Genomic DNA, 13,640 nt, shown 5'->3' on the forward strand with positions numbered 1-13,640 from the left:
TGTTCATTTTATTTTTGTTTAATATCTAAGTCTGCAACTATATGCAGATATGTTGGAGAATTTTGTATTTCTCCATTGAGATCTTTTGCTGGGGGTCCTTGAATAAAAATTTTGAAGAGACAGACTTGCAGCAAAAAGGTAGGCCTTTATTGGATGACAAGTGTACACTTGGTCAGTCTCCCACCTAGTGAGTAGAGGACTGCAACTTGGCACTGTTTGCCTGGGGTTTTTATACATTTCAGGACAAAGACTTTAGCATCTACCAATCAGGATTTAACACATCAGAATGACATAGACATGATCGTATTACACAGACATTTTGCACAGGTACATTGTACTTTAATACATCAGAATGACAGACATGACAGTATTACACAGGCATTTCCACAGGTACTTTGTACTTTCTGCATCATGTTCTAGTGATTTTGGTGTTCTAATGAATTTGGCAATGTTCAGTACTTCACATGAAAGTACATTTTCGCTATGAGCTAAGCATTTTAGTTAATGCAATCCTTTCTACGTCTTGGAGAGTACAGGGATGTTCAGTGTTTGTTATCAATTGTTTTGAGTACTAGTAGTTCCAAGCAACCAGCATAGTCAAGGAGACAGCTGCAAGAAGAAAAAGATCTGGCTTCCTACTAAACTATTAAAATGTTATGAACCTTTATAGCTTTATAAAAGAATATATTTTGCTCATTGTTTATGTATATTGAATTCCCCATTAGCTATACATGTATGTATATATAAAATTCCCCATCAGATACTTGGGAGGAAATCCCATTGAAGTCAGTTTAACCACTTCTGATTAAACATGCATAAGGTCAGACTGTTTTAGCAGTGTTAAGAATGTGCTAAAAATGGTGTGCTGTCCTCTGCAGTCTTACAATCCAATCTGTAGATCTCTGAACTCAGTGTTCCCCAGATGCAAAATGGGGCATTATGTTTAAGAATGTTTTAAAAAATGCTGTTGTTCAAAAATTGCAAATAGGAAAAAAGGGATGTGAAGGATTCTCTGGTATGGATTAAATGGTTTACCTTGGGCTAACCCCTTATCATTGGCCTCAGTGAATAATGTTGAATGTGAGTATTGGCTGATTTTGGCTAGATTTGTGGTGTTCTGGTTGTTATTTTTGGGCTTCATGTTAGTATCCCTGATTTGTAGTAGCTCAGATGTCGATATATATTTATATATGCAGCCATCTCAGCATATTCCTCACAGAGTTCAGCAGGCAACTGTTTAGTCTGCTTCCTGACTGTAGTGTGTCTGTCTCCTTAGTCACCAGTTTTGGTCTGGCACTGATTGGTGGACCTTGGGGTTCTAATTGAAAACAAGGTAGATCACGCAAACCTAAAATCTGTTCACCCCTGATATAGAAGGTGACCTTAACTGTATTTTGATATTATGTATGCCCCAGTGATAATCATAGGTGTTCTTAATCCAGAATTTGAACTAATTAGGAGCATACCTAGAGCATGAAAGATGGGGAAATCACAGTATTCACAAAGAGGCGTTTATATCTCACTCTTTTTGTGAAGGAGCTCAAGGCAGTATATGTGATCACCCCTCACCCCAGCTTTATCTCCACAACAATCCTTTAGGGTTAGGCTGAAAGATGATGACTGGGACCCAGGAGGCTTCCTGGCTGATTTGAACCTGTCTCCCCAGTCCTAGTCAGACACTCTAGTTGCTACTCACACTGGTTCACATCTGAGAGTAAATCCCATGTAACATAATGGGACTTGTGTGTATTTTATTTTTATTGATTTCAATAATTTATATACCACTTAACACCATAGCATCTAAGTGGTGTACAATGAAATTACAAAAGGGATACAAAGGATAAACCAGAACATTTAAAGAGCTTACTTGAAATTTAAAAAAGAAAGACTTCACTAGGGACCTGATGTTCAATAGGGAAGGAGCCTATCTCAGCTGAGAGAAATTTACTGGTATTAACACAGAGACATTCCTTCATGCGTAAAAGTGATTGTTCATTTTTGCAAATGGATGGGTCCCTCCCCTCCCCTTTCAAATAAATTATATCTGATAAAGGTTGGGAGGAGGAAACCAAGCAGGAAAAGTAAGACATTTTCTAAAGAATTATAGTATGATATTTAACAATGAGTGGACTCCCCTTTTTCTACTTCCCCAGCACCCCTCCAGCCTTCTGAAACTGTTCTGGAGTGTGACCTGTTCCTCAGGAGGTATCAATGTTAGGACCTATTCCTAATGTTGACACTGTTAGACGTTAGGCATAGAGAAGGCAGAAAATTTCAGGAAGACAGTTCCAGTCATAGAGGGAAGTAGATAAGTGGAAAACAAATAGTGAATAAGGAAAATGGTGCATAATTACAGATTAAAGCAGGAGTGGGGAGCCTTTTTCAGCATGAGGGCTGCATTCCCTCATGGCAACCTTCTGGGGACTGCATGCCAGTGGTGAATGGGGCCAGAGGCAAAAGTGGATAGAGTAGCAAATGTGAGTTTTAAATTTGTACAGTAGGTTATATTCCACTCATGCAAATGTCAAAGGTTTTGGGGGCCCACCCACATTTCTCCATCTGCCATCATCATAGGTCAAGGACACACATACACAACCAAAGGCATGTGAGAACAGTTTGGCTTAGGGGTAGTGAGAGTTGTGGCCTGGTGAGAGTCCAGAGGGCTATGTAGAGAGGGCTGGGTGGGCACATTTGCCCCCTGGGCCTGAGGTTCCCCACCCTGGATTAATGTCAGCCAGTGGAGGAAATTACTTTAAAACACACACACACCAAAGAACAGAATAATAAAAGAGAGTGTGTATATGAACAACATGATTCAAAACAAAAATTAAATGTTTAGGCTGAGATACAGGAAGACCAAGGAATAGATCCCCCCCCCCCCAGTATTCAGAACTGGAGATGATAAAAGCCTGAAACCAAAGCCTTAGAAAAATGTCAAAAACAAAAGGGTGAGTTTGATTTGTGTTAAAAAGGGAGAGGGCATAGATATCTCCAAAGAAAGGAGAATGAGAAAAATAAAATGAAAGGAGGCATGAATAGCCACACATTACTAGTATTGAAAGAGAATAATTTTGTGTGTAAAGAAGTTGCCCCTAATTTACATATATCTAAACTTTTTTTTAATAAACCAGTTGAATTTTAATATTTTAGGTTTTGTAAGGGTTTTTTTTGTTCATACCCTTTCAGATGTGTCATTTACTCCAGTACCTTTGTGACTGTCAGATACGCCACCGGATAGAAGCAATTGTAGCATTTTCAGATGACTTTGTAGCAAAACTTCAAGAGAATCAGCGTTTCCGATACAATGAGGTTATGCAGGCATTAAATATGTCTGCAGCACTGACAGCCAAGAAAACAAAAGAGTTTCGGTCTCCACCACAGGAACAGGTATAGCTTAAAATAGGAGATTATTTATATATATTCATTTTTTTTCATTTATTCATTTATGTATGTATGTATGTATGTATGTATTTGATTTCCTCCCAGTAGAAGCCCAGATTGGCAAATTTTGTCCAGGGTTAGAGGCAATCTGCCATAGATACTGTTTATCATGAACAATACATAATCAGACTATGGGTAGACATGAGAACAGAAAAATTGTCTTGGTGTTTCTAACAACAGCAAGCTTCTGGGCACTCACAGACAGGGTATAAAGGTGATGATCTTCAGCAAGCATTTAGTATTGAGGTATGTTGCATCCATACATCAAGGTTCCATTTAATTGTCATAGCTGAAGAGTCAGTTTGTTCTAACAGAGCAATCCTAAGCGGGGTGGTGAAGAAAGCACAGTGGTGGATTGTCTGCCATGTTCAAAGCCCAGATGGCTCAAACCAGCCAAGGCAGGAGGCTGGTGGAAGGAGGGTTACATTTTCCTTCTTTTGTTTGTCCTGATGGATCTCTTACACTAGCTACTGCCAGCAAAAATTGCTGAGTGGGGTTTAGCACAACACTAATATTTAGCATTTTTCTTCTACTGCTGCTATAAGATGTTGTCAATAAACTTGACTACTATTAGTTAATTTTGGCACTTTAGTGTATTTCTAGAGTTGTGGTAAATTTTGGAGTCCAACATTTCTGGACACATTGGGTGGTATTCAGTACCAGTCCTACTCAGAGTAGACCCATTGAAGTTAATAGACATGACTAACATAGGTTCATTAATGTCAATGGGTCACCTTTGAGTAGGACTTTATTGGATACAGCCCTATGTCTTTAGAGTGGATAATAAGTTTGTCTCCATCTTGTAAATATGCTATTAGAGTAGCATATTTATTATGAACTAGTTTCCAAGCTGGAGATGTGTGAAACTGAAAGCTAGAGCCTAAAGTGAAACAGACAGTAATAATCTATTGACGAGACAAGGCAGAACACCAGGCCTTTTATTAATTTCCATCATAATAACTTTGCACCCACCCTTTCTACAAACGTTCAGAAGGCAGCTTACACACAACTTACGTTAGCATAACTAATACTAGTGATATGAGTGAAATTATCTTATCGTGTGCTCAGAAACAAACATAGGGGGCTCTAAAAAGCCAAATAACACAATAAACTATCTTTAAAGCACCCAAATTCTTACCTGCCTTGGGTTTTCTCTCAGCCGCAAGGCATTAATTGTGGTGACCCCTGGTGGCAGTAATGATAATGTCATCACTGTGCACTACAGCATGGAAGTGGCAGGCCTGCTGCAGCCCAACATCGCCCACAGTGAACTGGTCTGGAACATAAAAAACCAACCTCGCATGCACTACCATAGCAAGCAAAATACATCTAAAATAAAATTTAGTTTCTTTCCCTCATCAAGGGTGATGAGTAATGTTAAACTCCTATTTGAACTGAATATTCAAATTGAACTGAATATTTTCAGTCTTGTAGTAAAGTAATTGTCTCTAGCCTATACATAACTTCACAAGCATTCTTTAAATGGTAATGTAATTATTATTTTTTTGTTTTCTTATTTGAAGATTAATATGCTGCTGAATTTTAAGGATGATAAAAATGATTGTCCTTGTCCTGAAGAAATAAGGGATCACTTCTTGGATTTTCATGAAGATCTGATGGCACACTGTGGTAAGTCTTCACTTTGTGTATTCTTGCTCTCCCAAATGCTAAAACAAATAAAATGATCTCATCAATTTTATTAGAAAATTCAAATTAAAAGTTGCTGTAGTATATTGTATAGTATATAGAGCCATATGGCAATGGAACCAATTACCTAGAGAGGTAGTGGGCTCTTCGACACTGGAGGCATTCAAGAGGCAGCTGGACAGCCATCTGTCGGGAATGCTTTGATTTGGATTCCTGCATTGAGCAGGGGGTTGGACTTGATGGCCTTATAGGCCCCTTCCAACTCTACTATTCTATGATTCTATGATTGTAGTATGATTACGACACAATGGGATTTTTGGTTCAGATAAAAACATTCTAACCTGTATTCAAACAATTATTTTAAATTGCAAACCTCATTGAGTGCATTAGGAGAAAGGCAGTAAATAAATAGAGTATTCCATTTGCTGAATGCTAATATTGCCCTAGAGGAATAATAAGGCCTTAGTCTGCATTGGTCTGTATCATTTTCCCTTCCTGTTTGCCTACCAAAACATGCAGTCTCATGCTAATATTGTTCTAGTGACTGGTGCACAGGTAGGTCATTATGAGTGGGAAAGGGAGAAAAGTCATGGCCAATAGGATTTGGCTGACTGACATTATGTTGCTTGACTTTTGATGTGTGAGAAATTCCATAGGCTATATGGAAAATTCAGCTTTGATGACAGTGGAAGACATTTTAGTCTGGATTCATTGAACTTGGGGGTTACTAAAGTACCTTTTTGCAGGCATGTGAAAGCGCCTGTAGAAGCTATGCAAGGCTGTAAAATAAGCAACTGACAATCATGATGGGATAGTAATAAAATGCCTAGCTTTCTCTTGCAATAGTTGCATTACTCTTTGAAACAACACTGTGGCTTCATTTAAAGGTAGCTAAAAATAAGAAAATTTGCAGAAGTGACCTGGCACCACCATACAGCATGCTGGGGCAAATGCTTTAGTCCATGCTGCTGGTGATGAATGTGGGAGCTCCACTGTAGTCTGAGTATCCTTCTCCCTGCTTTGGTCCCCTTAGTAGCCACAGCTGCAGTAGCCAGATTTCTTTTTCCTAAATATTATAAGAGAGAAGTTTTGGTTCTGGCACATTGTGGATAAAAAAATTAAGGTTGCCCTTCAGCTGCCAGGGGGGCCACCTGATCAGAATAGAAGGAACCCCAAGCTAGCAGCCTATCTTGGGCCTCCAAAAGAGAATATTGTTTTGACTTATTTTTAATCATCTACTATATATTTGGATTTTAAACTCTAGGAATTCAGCTAGATGAGGATGGAATTCTGGATGGAAATAGTGATTTAACTATCACAGGGCGCCTGCTATATCTTGTGGAAAGAGTCACACACTTGAAAAAGAAGCAAGCAGAGAAGCCAATTGATTATGACGCTAAGAAACCATGTAAGTAACATAAAATGTCAGTATCATAAAAACCATGATGACTTCATGGCATCAAAAATGTCTAAGCTGTTTCTCTGCATCTAAGCATAGTTTAATGTGTACAAAAATGTATATTGGGGAAAATATTAGGGCTGTGCATTGGATTTGTACAAATCACAAACCAAATTGGGCCAATTCGGGCTGATTTGTATCCAGTCCAGATGGGGCTGAAGCAGCTGCAAATCTCTACAGAGTAGACTGGCTAGTCCTGAGTCAATTTGTAGAGGTTTGTACAGATCTGTAGCTCAAAACAGCCTCAAAGCCAGACAAGGTGTCTCTGAAATGGAGCAATTACATCATATAAAGAAAAACACCAGGGTGGGGAGAGAGGGAGCAAGGCTAGAATGCTATCATCCCACCCAACACTCTCCAGACACAGAGTTTGGAAGGGGTGAAGTGAAATGCAGAAATCTTATGTAAGTTCTGTCTCATAGAAATGTTTGGTGGGGGTTGGGTGGCATTTGTTCAGCTAGTGTATGTTGTCTATTCTTCGCAATCCCTAGTCCCATCCTTGCTTACATATTTTTTTTAAAAAAGTGTTGCCTGTGTTATTTATTTATTTTATTCTATTCTCATTGCTAAGAATGATTATTAAACCTTGTGGGCATTTTTAGCCACATCTCTCTGTATTCATCATTATTTTCTTGGAAAAAGCAAATTTTAAAGATAGCTAGCATGAAAAGTCCTGGAGCTACCCACCTGAAATTTGGCAGGATTAATGTCAGGAGCTAAACAGGGATGAAACACAGGATGAGGACTTGGACTGGAAACCTGGGGAGGGGGCAGGTAGCAGGATGGACTCACAGGGTGCCCCAGCCCCTGTCTTGAACAGCTCAGCCCCCTCAGCTCCTGACCCCCCTGTGGATGCACCAGAGCCGCCAGAGATTCAACCTTACATGTCAGATGTTTCCCAACTGAGCTCTGCTCAGCTTCCCCCACCCAATCTGTTAGCTAGCAGCCCCCTTCTGTCAGAGACAGAAGCTGAGAGCAAACCACCTCCATCCCATGCTTGGAGGCGTTTGAGATGGAAAATTCAACAGCCTGAGCTGAGGAGGAACCTGCTTGTGTACATGAAATCCAAACCTATATAAGGAGACTTGGGGAGGAACCTAGTTGCTGAGTTAATGTCTTAGAACCATGAAGATATGCTTAGTCAGTGTTAGTTCAGGGCAAAAGTTCCTAGAAAGCGTAGTTAGGTTAATGAGATGCACTGCTTTTGATGTATCTGTAACTTTAATAGAAAGAGAAAAAAAACACAAGTGTCTGAAACTGAGTCCTTCGACTTCAGGCAGGGCAGTTAATTTCCTCTATAGGGGCTATCATGTCACCAAATTTCATGTCCCTATGTGAAAAAACAAATGTTAGAGTGTTGGACTACATCCTGGGAGACCAGGGTTCGAATCCCCACACAGCCACGAAGCTCACTGGGTGACCTTGGGCCAGTCACTGCCTCTCAGCTTCAGAGGAAGGCAGTGGTAAACCATCTCTGAATACCGCTTATCTGAACACCCTATTCATAGGGTTGCCATAAATTGGAATCAACTTGAAGGCAGTCCATTTCCATTTTTTTATATCCATTTTAATTTTAAAATATTTTAAACTTTATCCCTTATATAGCACCTACCATGTATCCAAATTTCATACCCCTAGGTTAGAAAACAAGAAAGGTATGGCCATTTTGGTTTTGCAATGTAAGTCAATGGGTTTTCCAGAGATTTGTAATATCTGGATTGTGATACGAATTTGGATTTCGATCGGTTCGGATCAGGTCTGGATTGGACATGATCTAAATTTACAAATCAGAACCACAAATTGTATCTGGGGGTCCATGCACAGACCTAATAGCTATCTCTCATTCCATTACCATAATCTCTTTTTCTTCACAAATTTCTGTAAACCTGAACTACCATCCCTATTTCAATGAATGATACCTACTGGAAAAGGGTAAAAACATTCCCAGTATGAATGTGAACCAACAACTTCCTGAACATGTTTGTGTGTTCATGCCTCTTTTGGTAGACTAAACCACAAAGTTGTTGTGCTTGTGTCTACTGCCTACTTTGGTTTCCTTCTTCCATTATATTGCGGGGGGGAGAAGAAAATGTGTGTATTCCTGAATGTATGTATGTGTGCTTGTATGTATGTGTGCCTGCTTTAGCAAATAATGTCATTGAGTCCCTTTGCCTGTGGATGCTGCATGGTTCTCCGCATTTTTTGTAAGTTGGAGATGTATCAATTTATCGGAAATGACCCTGGCTTCTTCTGTATGGGCTGCCTTCCTCACTGTTGACTGCATTGGGGCTGGCAGTGTTCTGAGGGATGTTGGAAATGTATCTGACATTTTAACAGCATTTTTTAAAAAAAAATCAAGCTATTAGTGTTCTCTCCCAGGCGCAGCATGCATCAGATACAGTGGCCATTATGAAGATGTGGTGGTGGTGTTTGCCCCTCCCTCAACTGTAATTGAAGTATAGGATTGCTAGGCCCTTGACCTTGTTTTGCTTTCAACAACTACAGTAGGGCCAGACTCATATGGCAGGTTAGGTTCCAGACCCCCGCTGGAAAGTGAAAACCACTGAAAAGTGGATCAGCTGTAGTGCGGGGATCTGGAACCTAACCCGCTGATCGCACTAGAGGAGGAGAAGATCAGATCTTCCCCTCCTCTGGTGTGATTAGCTCGAGCGGGAGCCTGTTCGCACCAGAAGAGGAGAAGATCAGCTGTAGTGTGGGGGTCTGGAACCTAACCTGCTGATCGCACTAGAGGAGGAGAAGATCAGATCTTCCCCTCCTTTGGCATGATCAGCTGCAGTGCGGGAGTCTGACCACCCTGAGGAGCAGAAGATAAGCTGTAGCACGCTACAGCTGATCTTCCTCTCCTCTGGTGCAATCAGCTCGAGCGGGGGAGTCTGATCGCGCCAGAAGAGGAGAAGATCGACTGTAGCGAGCTACAGCTGATTTTCCCCTCCTCAGGCACGATCAGCTGGAGTGCGCGAGTCTGACTGCCCCCAAGGAGAAGATCAGCTGTAGCACGCTACAGCTGATCTTCCCCTCCTCCAGTGCGATCAGCTCAAGTGGGGGAGTCTGATCGCTCCAGAAGAGGAGAAGATCGGCCGTAGCACTGATCTTCCCCTCCTCCGGCGCAATCAGCTGGAGAGCGGGGAGCTCCAGTCCCCCTCCAGCTGATCACCCCGCTGGCGCCATATTAACAGAACGCCAAAAAGCAGGGCACCAAGAAGCGGGGCCCTACTGTAATTGTATTCAAATCACCAATTACTTGCAGCTTCTAATTTGAATTTAAGGAATTATCTTGCTGTTCTGCGTGGCTTTTTAAAATACTTAGATGGTATATTGTGGGGGGTTTTGCAATTGATTTAGGAAGGTTTTAATAGGTGAATGTGACAGTAATATTTTAAAATCTTGTGTTGCTTCTGTTTCCCTAATCTCTTTTTTAGACTTAACTGTGTATTATTTAATGCCTTGTGTTAGTAAGAAAATTCAATAAAGGAATTTTTCTGAATTTCTAATTCTGATAGGTATAGCATATTACATTTAATTAGCTGTTTAAGGTGAAAAAAGTGCTGCTACATGTTTGACTTAATGTTTTCTACATTTAGCAACTCTCCAACAGTTGATCTCAGAGACCATGGTACGATGGGCTCAAGAATCAGTAATAGAAGACTCAGAGTTAGTGAGGGCTATGTTCGTTTTGCTACACCGCCAATATGATGGAGTTGGTGGCCTAGTTCAAGCCTTGCCAAAGACATACACTATAAATGGTGTATCTGTGGAAGATACAATCAACCTGCTTGAATCTCTTGGTCAAATCCGTTCTCTCCTCAGTGTCAGAATGGGCAAGGAAGAAGAAAAGCTTATGATTCGTGGATTAGGGTAAAACCTCTTTCTCTTTATTAATATGTTACTCTTCATTTGTTGAATGATTAATGGTAGGTCAAAGAAGTTATGGAAAAACTAACCCTCCTGAAATTTAATTCAGTTTGTCAATGTTCATGTGACCTGATGAACAGTGTAGGCATAGCAGTCAAGAACTTTGTGGAATGTTGTCTCTGGCTGGTTAGGATAATCTTCCAGATTATGTTCCGTCTGAAGTGATTAGTACTATGTCCAGTTGCCTTGAAGAACATCATGGAGCAGGAATAGGCAGTGTACAGAAAAGAATGACATAACGTATTTAGCACTCTCTTTTTATAAATTAAGAAGTTTTTCTGTGTATCATGAGTAAGCTATCTTTCACAGTGCGTTAAGGATGTCTGAGCAATCTTCTGGGGGCCTTCAAGCAGTCCCTCCAAACACTGATACTCTCAAGGGTGGGTAGGTGTTTGGTGTTTTGATCATCAGCTTGAATGTGCCTGATTCAGTTTATCTTGGATAGCCAGGATCATACATCTCTAGTATACCCCATTCTCTGTCACAATGTTCTGTTTATGTTGTCTAGTCAGGTGGGTGCTTCCTTGCCTCACTGATCAGCATAAACACACTTGGCAGTCTCTGGTGGGGTGCTGCTGGCCTTTCTGCAGGTGGACAGAATGCAGACTAACAGATGATGTGCTGCCTGCTATTGAGGAAGCCAATCTGTGGCTGCCAGGCAATCCTTCAGCCCAAGCTGTCTGGCAGCCTCCAGTCGCAGAGCTTGGAAAAGTTACTTTTTTGAACTACAGCTCCCATCAGCCCAATCCAGTGGCCATGCTGGCTGGGGCTGATGGGAGTCGTAGTTCAAAAAAGTAACTTTTCCAAGCTCTGCTCCAGTGGGATGGCTGCCTGCCTTTACAGGCTGGGAGGACATGGACTTGAGAATTGTCCTATTCCAATCATTTATTTATTGTTTGTTCCTCCATGCAACCGTCTGACTTTTTCCAGGATTATGACTGTTTAGTACAGGCTTTGCTTTTGGGTAGTCTTCCTGAAGATAGTTCACTGAGTAAGAAATCATGGTCAAAATGGTTTTTTGCTTAGACTAAAATGTCCCTTTAAATACTTGTCCTGATATAATGTATTCTACTTTCAAATTGTCAAATGGTGTATGTTTTATATTTGTTTTTTATTCTTTCAAATTGCATAGGAAAATGTATACTTAAATACTTAGCCATTTTAATAGTCATATAATTACTGAGGTGTTCAAATTGACTGTTTAAGTATTTGAACTGATACCGAGCCTAGTACAGAAGAGTTCTCTGCATGACTACTCAGATGTAAATTCCACCGAGTTACTTCCAGGTAAATGGATATAGGATTGTAGTTTAAATCTCTTCATTTTAGATTTATGCTTTTTAAAATAACAAATTCTTACTTTAATCCAATTTCCTGAAGTGGTATCTCAATTTAGAGAAATTTGCTATATCTGTATCTAAAATAGGAGAGACTCATTAAAAGAAAATGAATTTATTGAACCCAGTGTGAGATTAGATTTCGTTAGGACTTCATAACTGGATGCACATGATAAGTTAAATCCAACTTTTGCTGCCATCTCTCATGCAATTTTTATCTATCATTGAATGCAGAATGACAACCCACATAATTTGTACAGAGCATCCCTTCTTAAAATTCTCTGTCTTACATGGCAAGGAAGAGAGATAATTAAAACTACTTGCTATAAAACCATTTAAATGTCTGTAAATATTTGGATTTTTTTTTCATCATAGAGATATAATGAACAATAAAGTTTTTTACCAACATCCTAATCTTATGAGAGCATTGGGGATGCATGAGACTGTAATGGAAGTAATGGTGAATGTACTTGGAGGAGGGGAGTCAAAGGTACGGTACTAGCAGAAGACATTTAAAATATTGACTGTAATGCTAGACAGATTTAGCAGCTTAACTTTTCTTGAGGTCCAAAATCCCATTTGGTGCTATTAAGGAATAAACTACCTGTAGCCAATTTCTTTTAAGATTCTGTTCTATAACTTGATCAGTAAGTCCAAGTATCTAATAATACTATCACCTTCATAGGCATTCATAGTTTCCAATCAGGCCAAACAAAATTTATGCAAGTCTTTATTTGTGTGTCAGCAGATTTTGCTCACAGTTAATTAGTGATTTGAATTTCAAGGCATTACCTTTTATGCAAATGTTATCTAGATGTTATCTAGAAGCTTTCTACAAAGGCAGAAGTGCACTCTATTATTTGTGGGTCTGTGTTTGTATTTCTTAATGTAAAAGATGAGTGTTGTGCTAGATTATCACATTGGGAAAGAAAAGTGCCTAGGTATTGGTTTTAGCTACTCTTGGCTGCATATGAAGTTCAAAGGCAGATAGCATTTCAGTGTGTTATTTATTTATTTATTTATTTATTGTATTTGTATACCGCCCCATAGCCGAAGCTCTCTGTTAGTATAAAGTGATCCTCCAAATATTTATTGAAGGGAAATTACGCTAGTGGATTTAAATAAAATTACATGACTATTCTTGCATTAAGATTTCTGCAGAGGGGCTGCTATTCAGAATAGTATAGAAATGTGTAGTGTTCCAAATGCCAGTTAGGAAGATGTGCAGAAGAAATAATTAACAGGACCACAGCTCAGCTGGGTGTTTTATAAAATGAGGAATTTTAGTTAGTGACAAAAATGTACAAAAACACTTTAAAGACGCTAAAATCCAGTGTTTTTACACACTGTTTTACTTTTCTAACATAGTATTGTTTGTCTAGGAAATCACCTTTCCTAAGATGGTGGCAAATTGCTGTCGTTTTCTATGTTATTTTTGCCGTATCAGCAGACAAAATCAAAAGGCTATGTTTGATCATCTCAGCTATCTTTTGGAAAACAGCAGTGTTGGGCTTGGTAAGTATTTATAAGAAATATTATCTCACTGCAGTTTACAAACCATATATTCTTTAGTTGTCTAAGATGTCCATAGGTTATGATTCATGAGAGTCTTGGTTCAGCATGTTAGTCAGTGGCTTTGCATTTACTACCACAGTGGTTGTATAGTACAGCTTGCTCTGAACAGATTTATTTGTACTGGGCCTCTATCCTAAATATGGCTACCCAAATTATGTGGAGTTGGTGTGTGAAGAAAAGCTTTGTTATGATGCTGCTACTAAATCATATAAACAACAATGTAATAATATTGACTGAATGAAAATTAT

General features: G+C 39.6%; 1 protein-coding gene across 1 annotated transcript in view; it reads left to right on the plus strand.

The window, feature by feature from the left end:
* RYR2 (ryanodine receptor 2) overlaps window positions 1-13,640 on the plus strand; it is a 725,812-nt gene that overhangs the window by 395,035 nt on the left and 317,137 nt on the right. The window contains exons 38-43 of the mRNA XM_061624580.1: window positions 3,187-3,387; window positions 4,965-5,070; window positions 6,353-6,496; window positions 10,150-10,423; window positions 12,193-12,307; window positions 13,200-13,332. Coding sequence (XP_061480564.1) covers window positions 3,187-3,387; window positions 4,965-5,070; window positions 6,353-6,496; window positions 10,150-10,423; window positions 12,193-12,307; window positions 13,200-13,332 — 973 coding nt within the window. The remainder of the gene's footprint in view (window positions 1-3,186; window positions 3,388-4,964; window positions 5,071-6,352; window positions 6,497-10,149; window positions 10,424-12,192; window positions 12,308-13,199; window positions 13,333-13,640) is intronic.

Source organism: Rhineura floridana, chromosome 4 (assembly GCF_030035675.1).
Source record: "Rhineura floridana isolate rRhiFlo1 chromosome 4, rRhiFlo1.hap2, whole genome shotgun sequence".
NCBI classification, from domain to species: domain Eukaryota; kingdom Metazoa; phylum Chordata; class Lepidosauria; order Squamata; family Rhineuridae; genus Rhineura; species Rhineura floridana.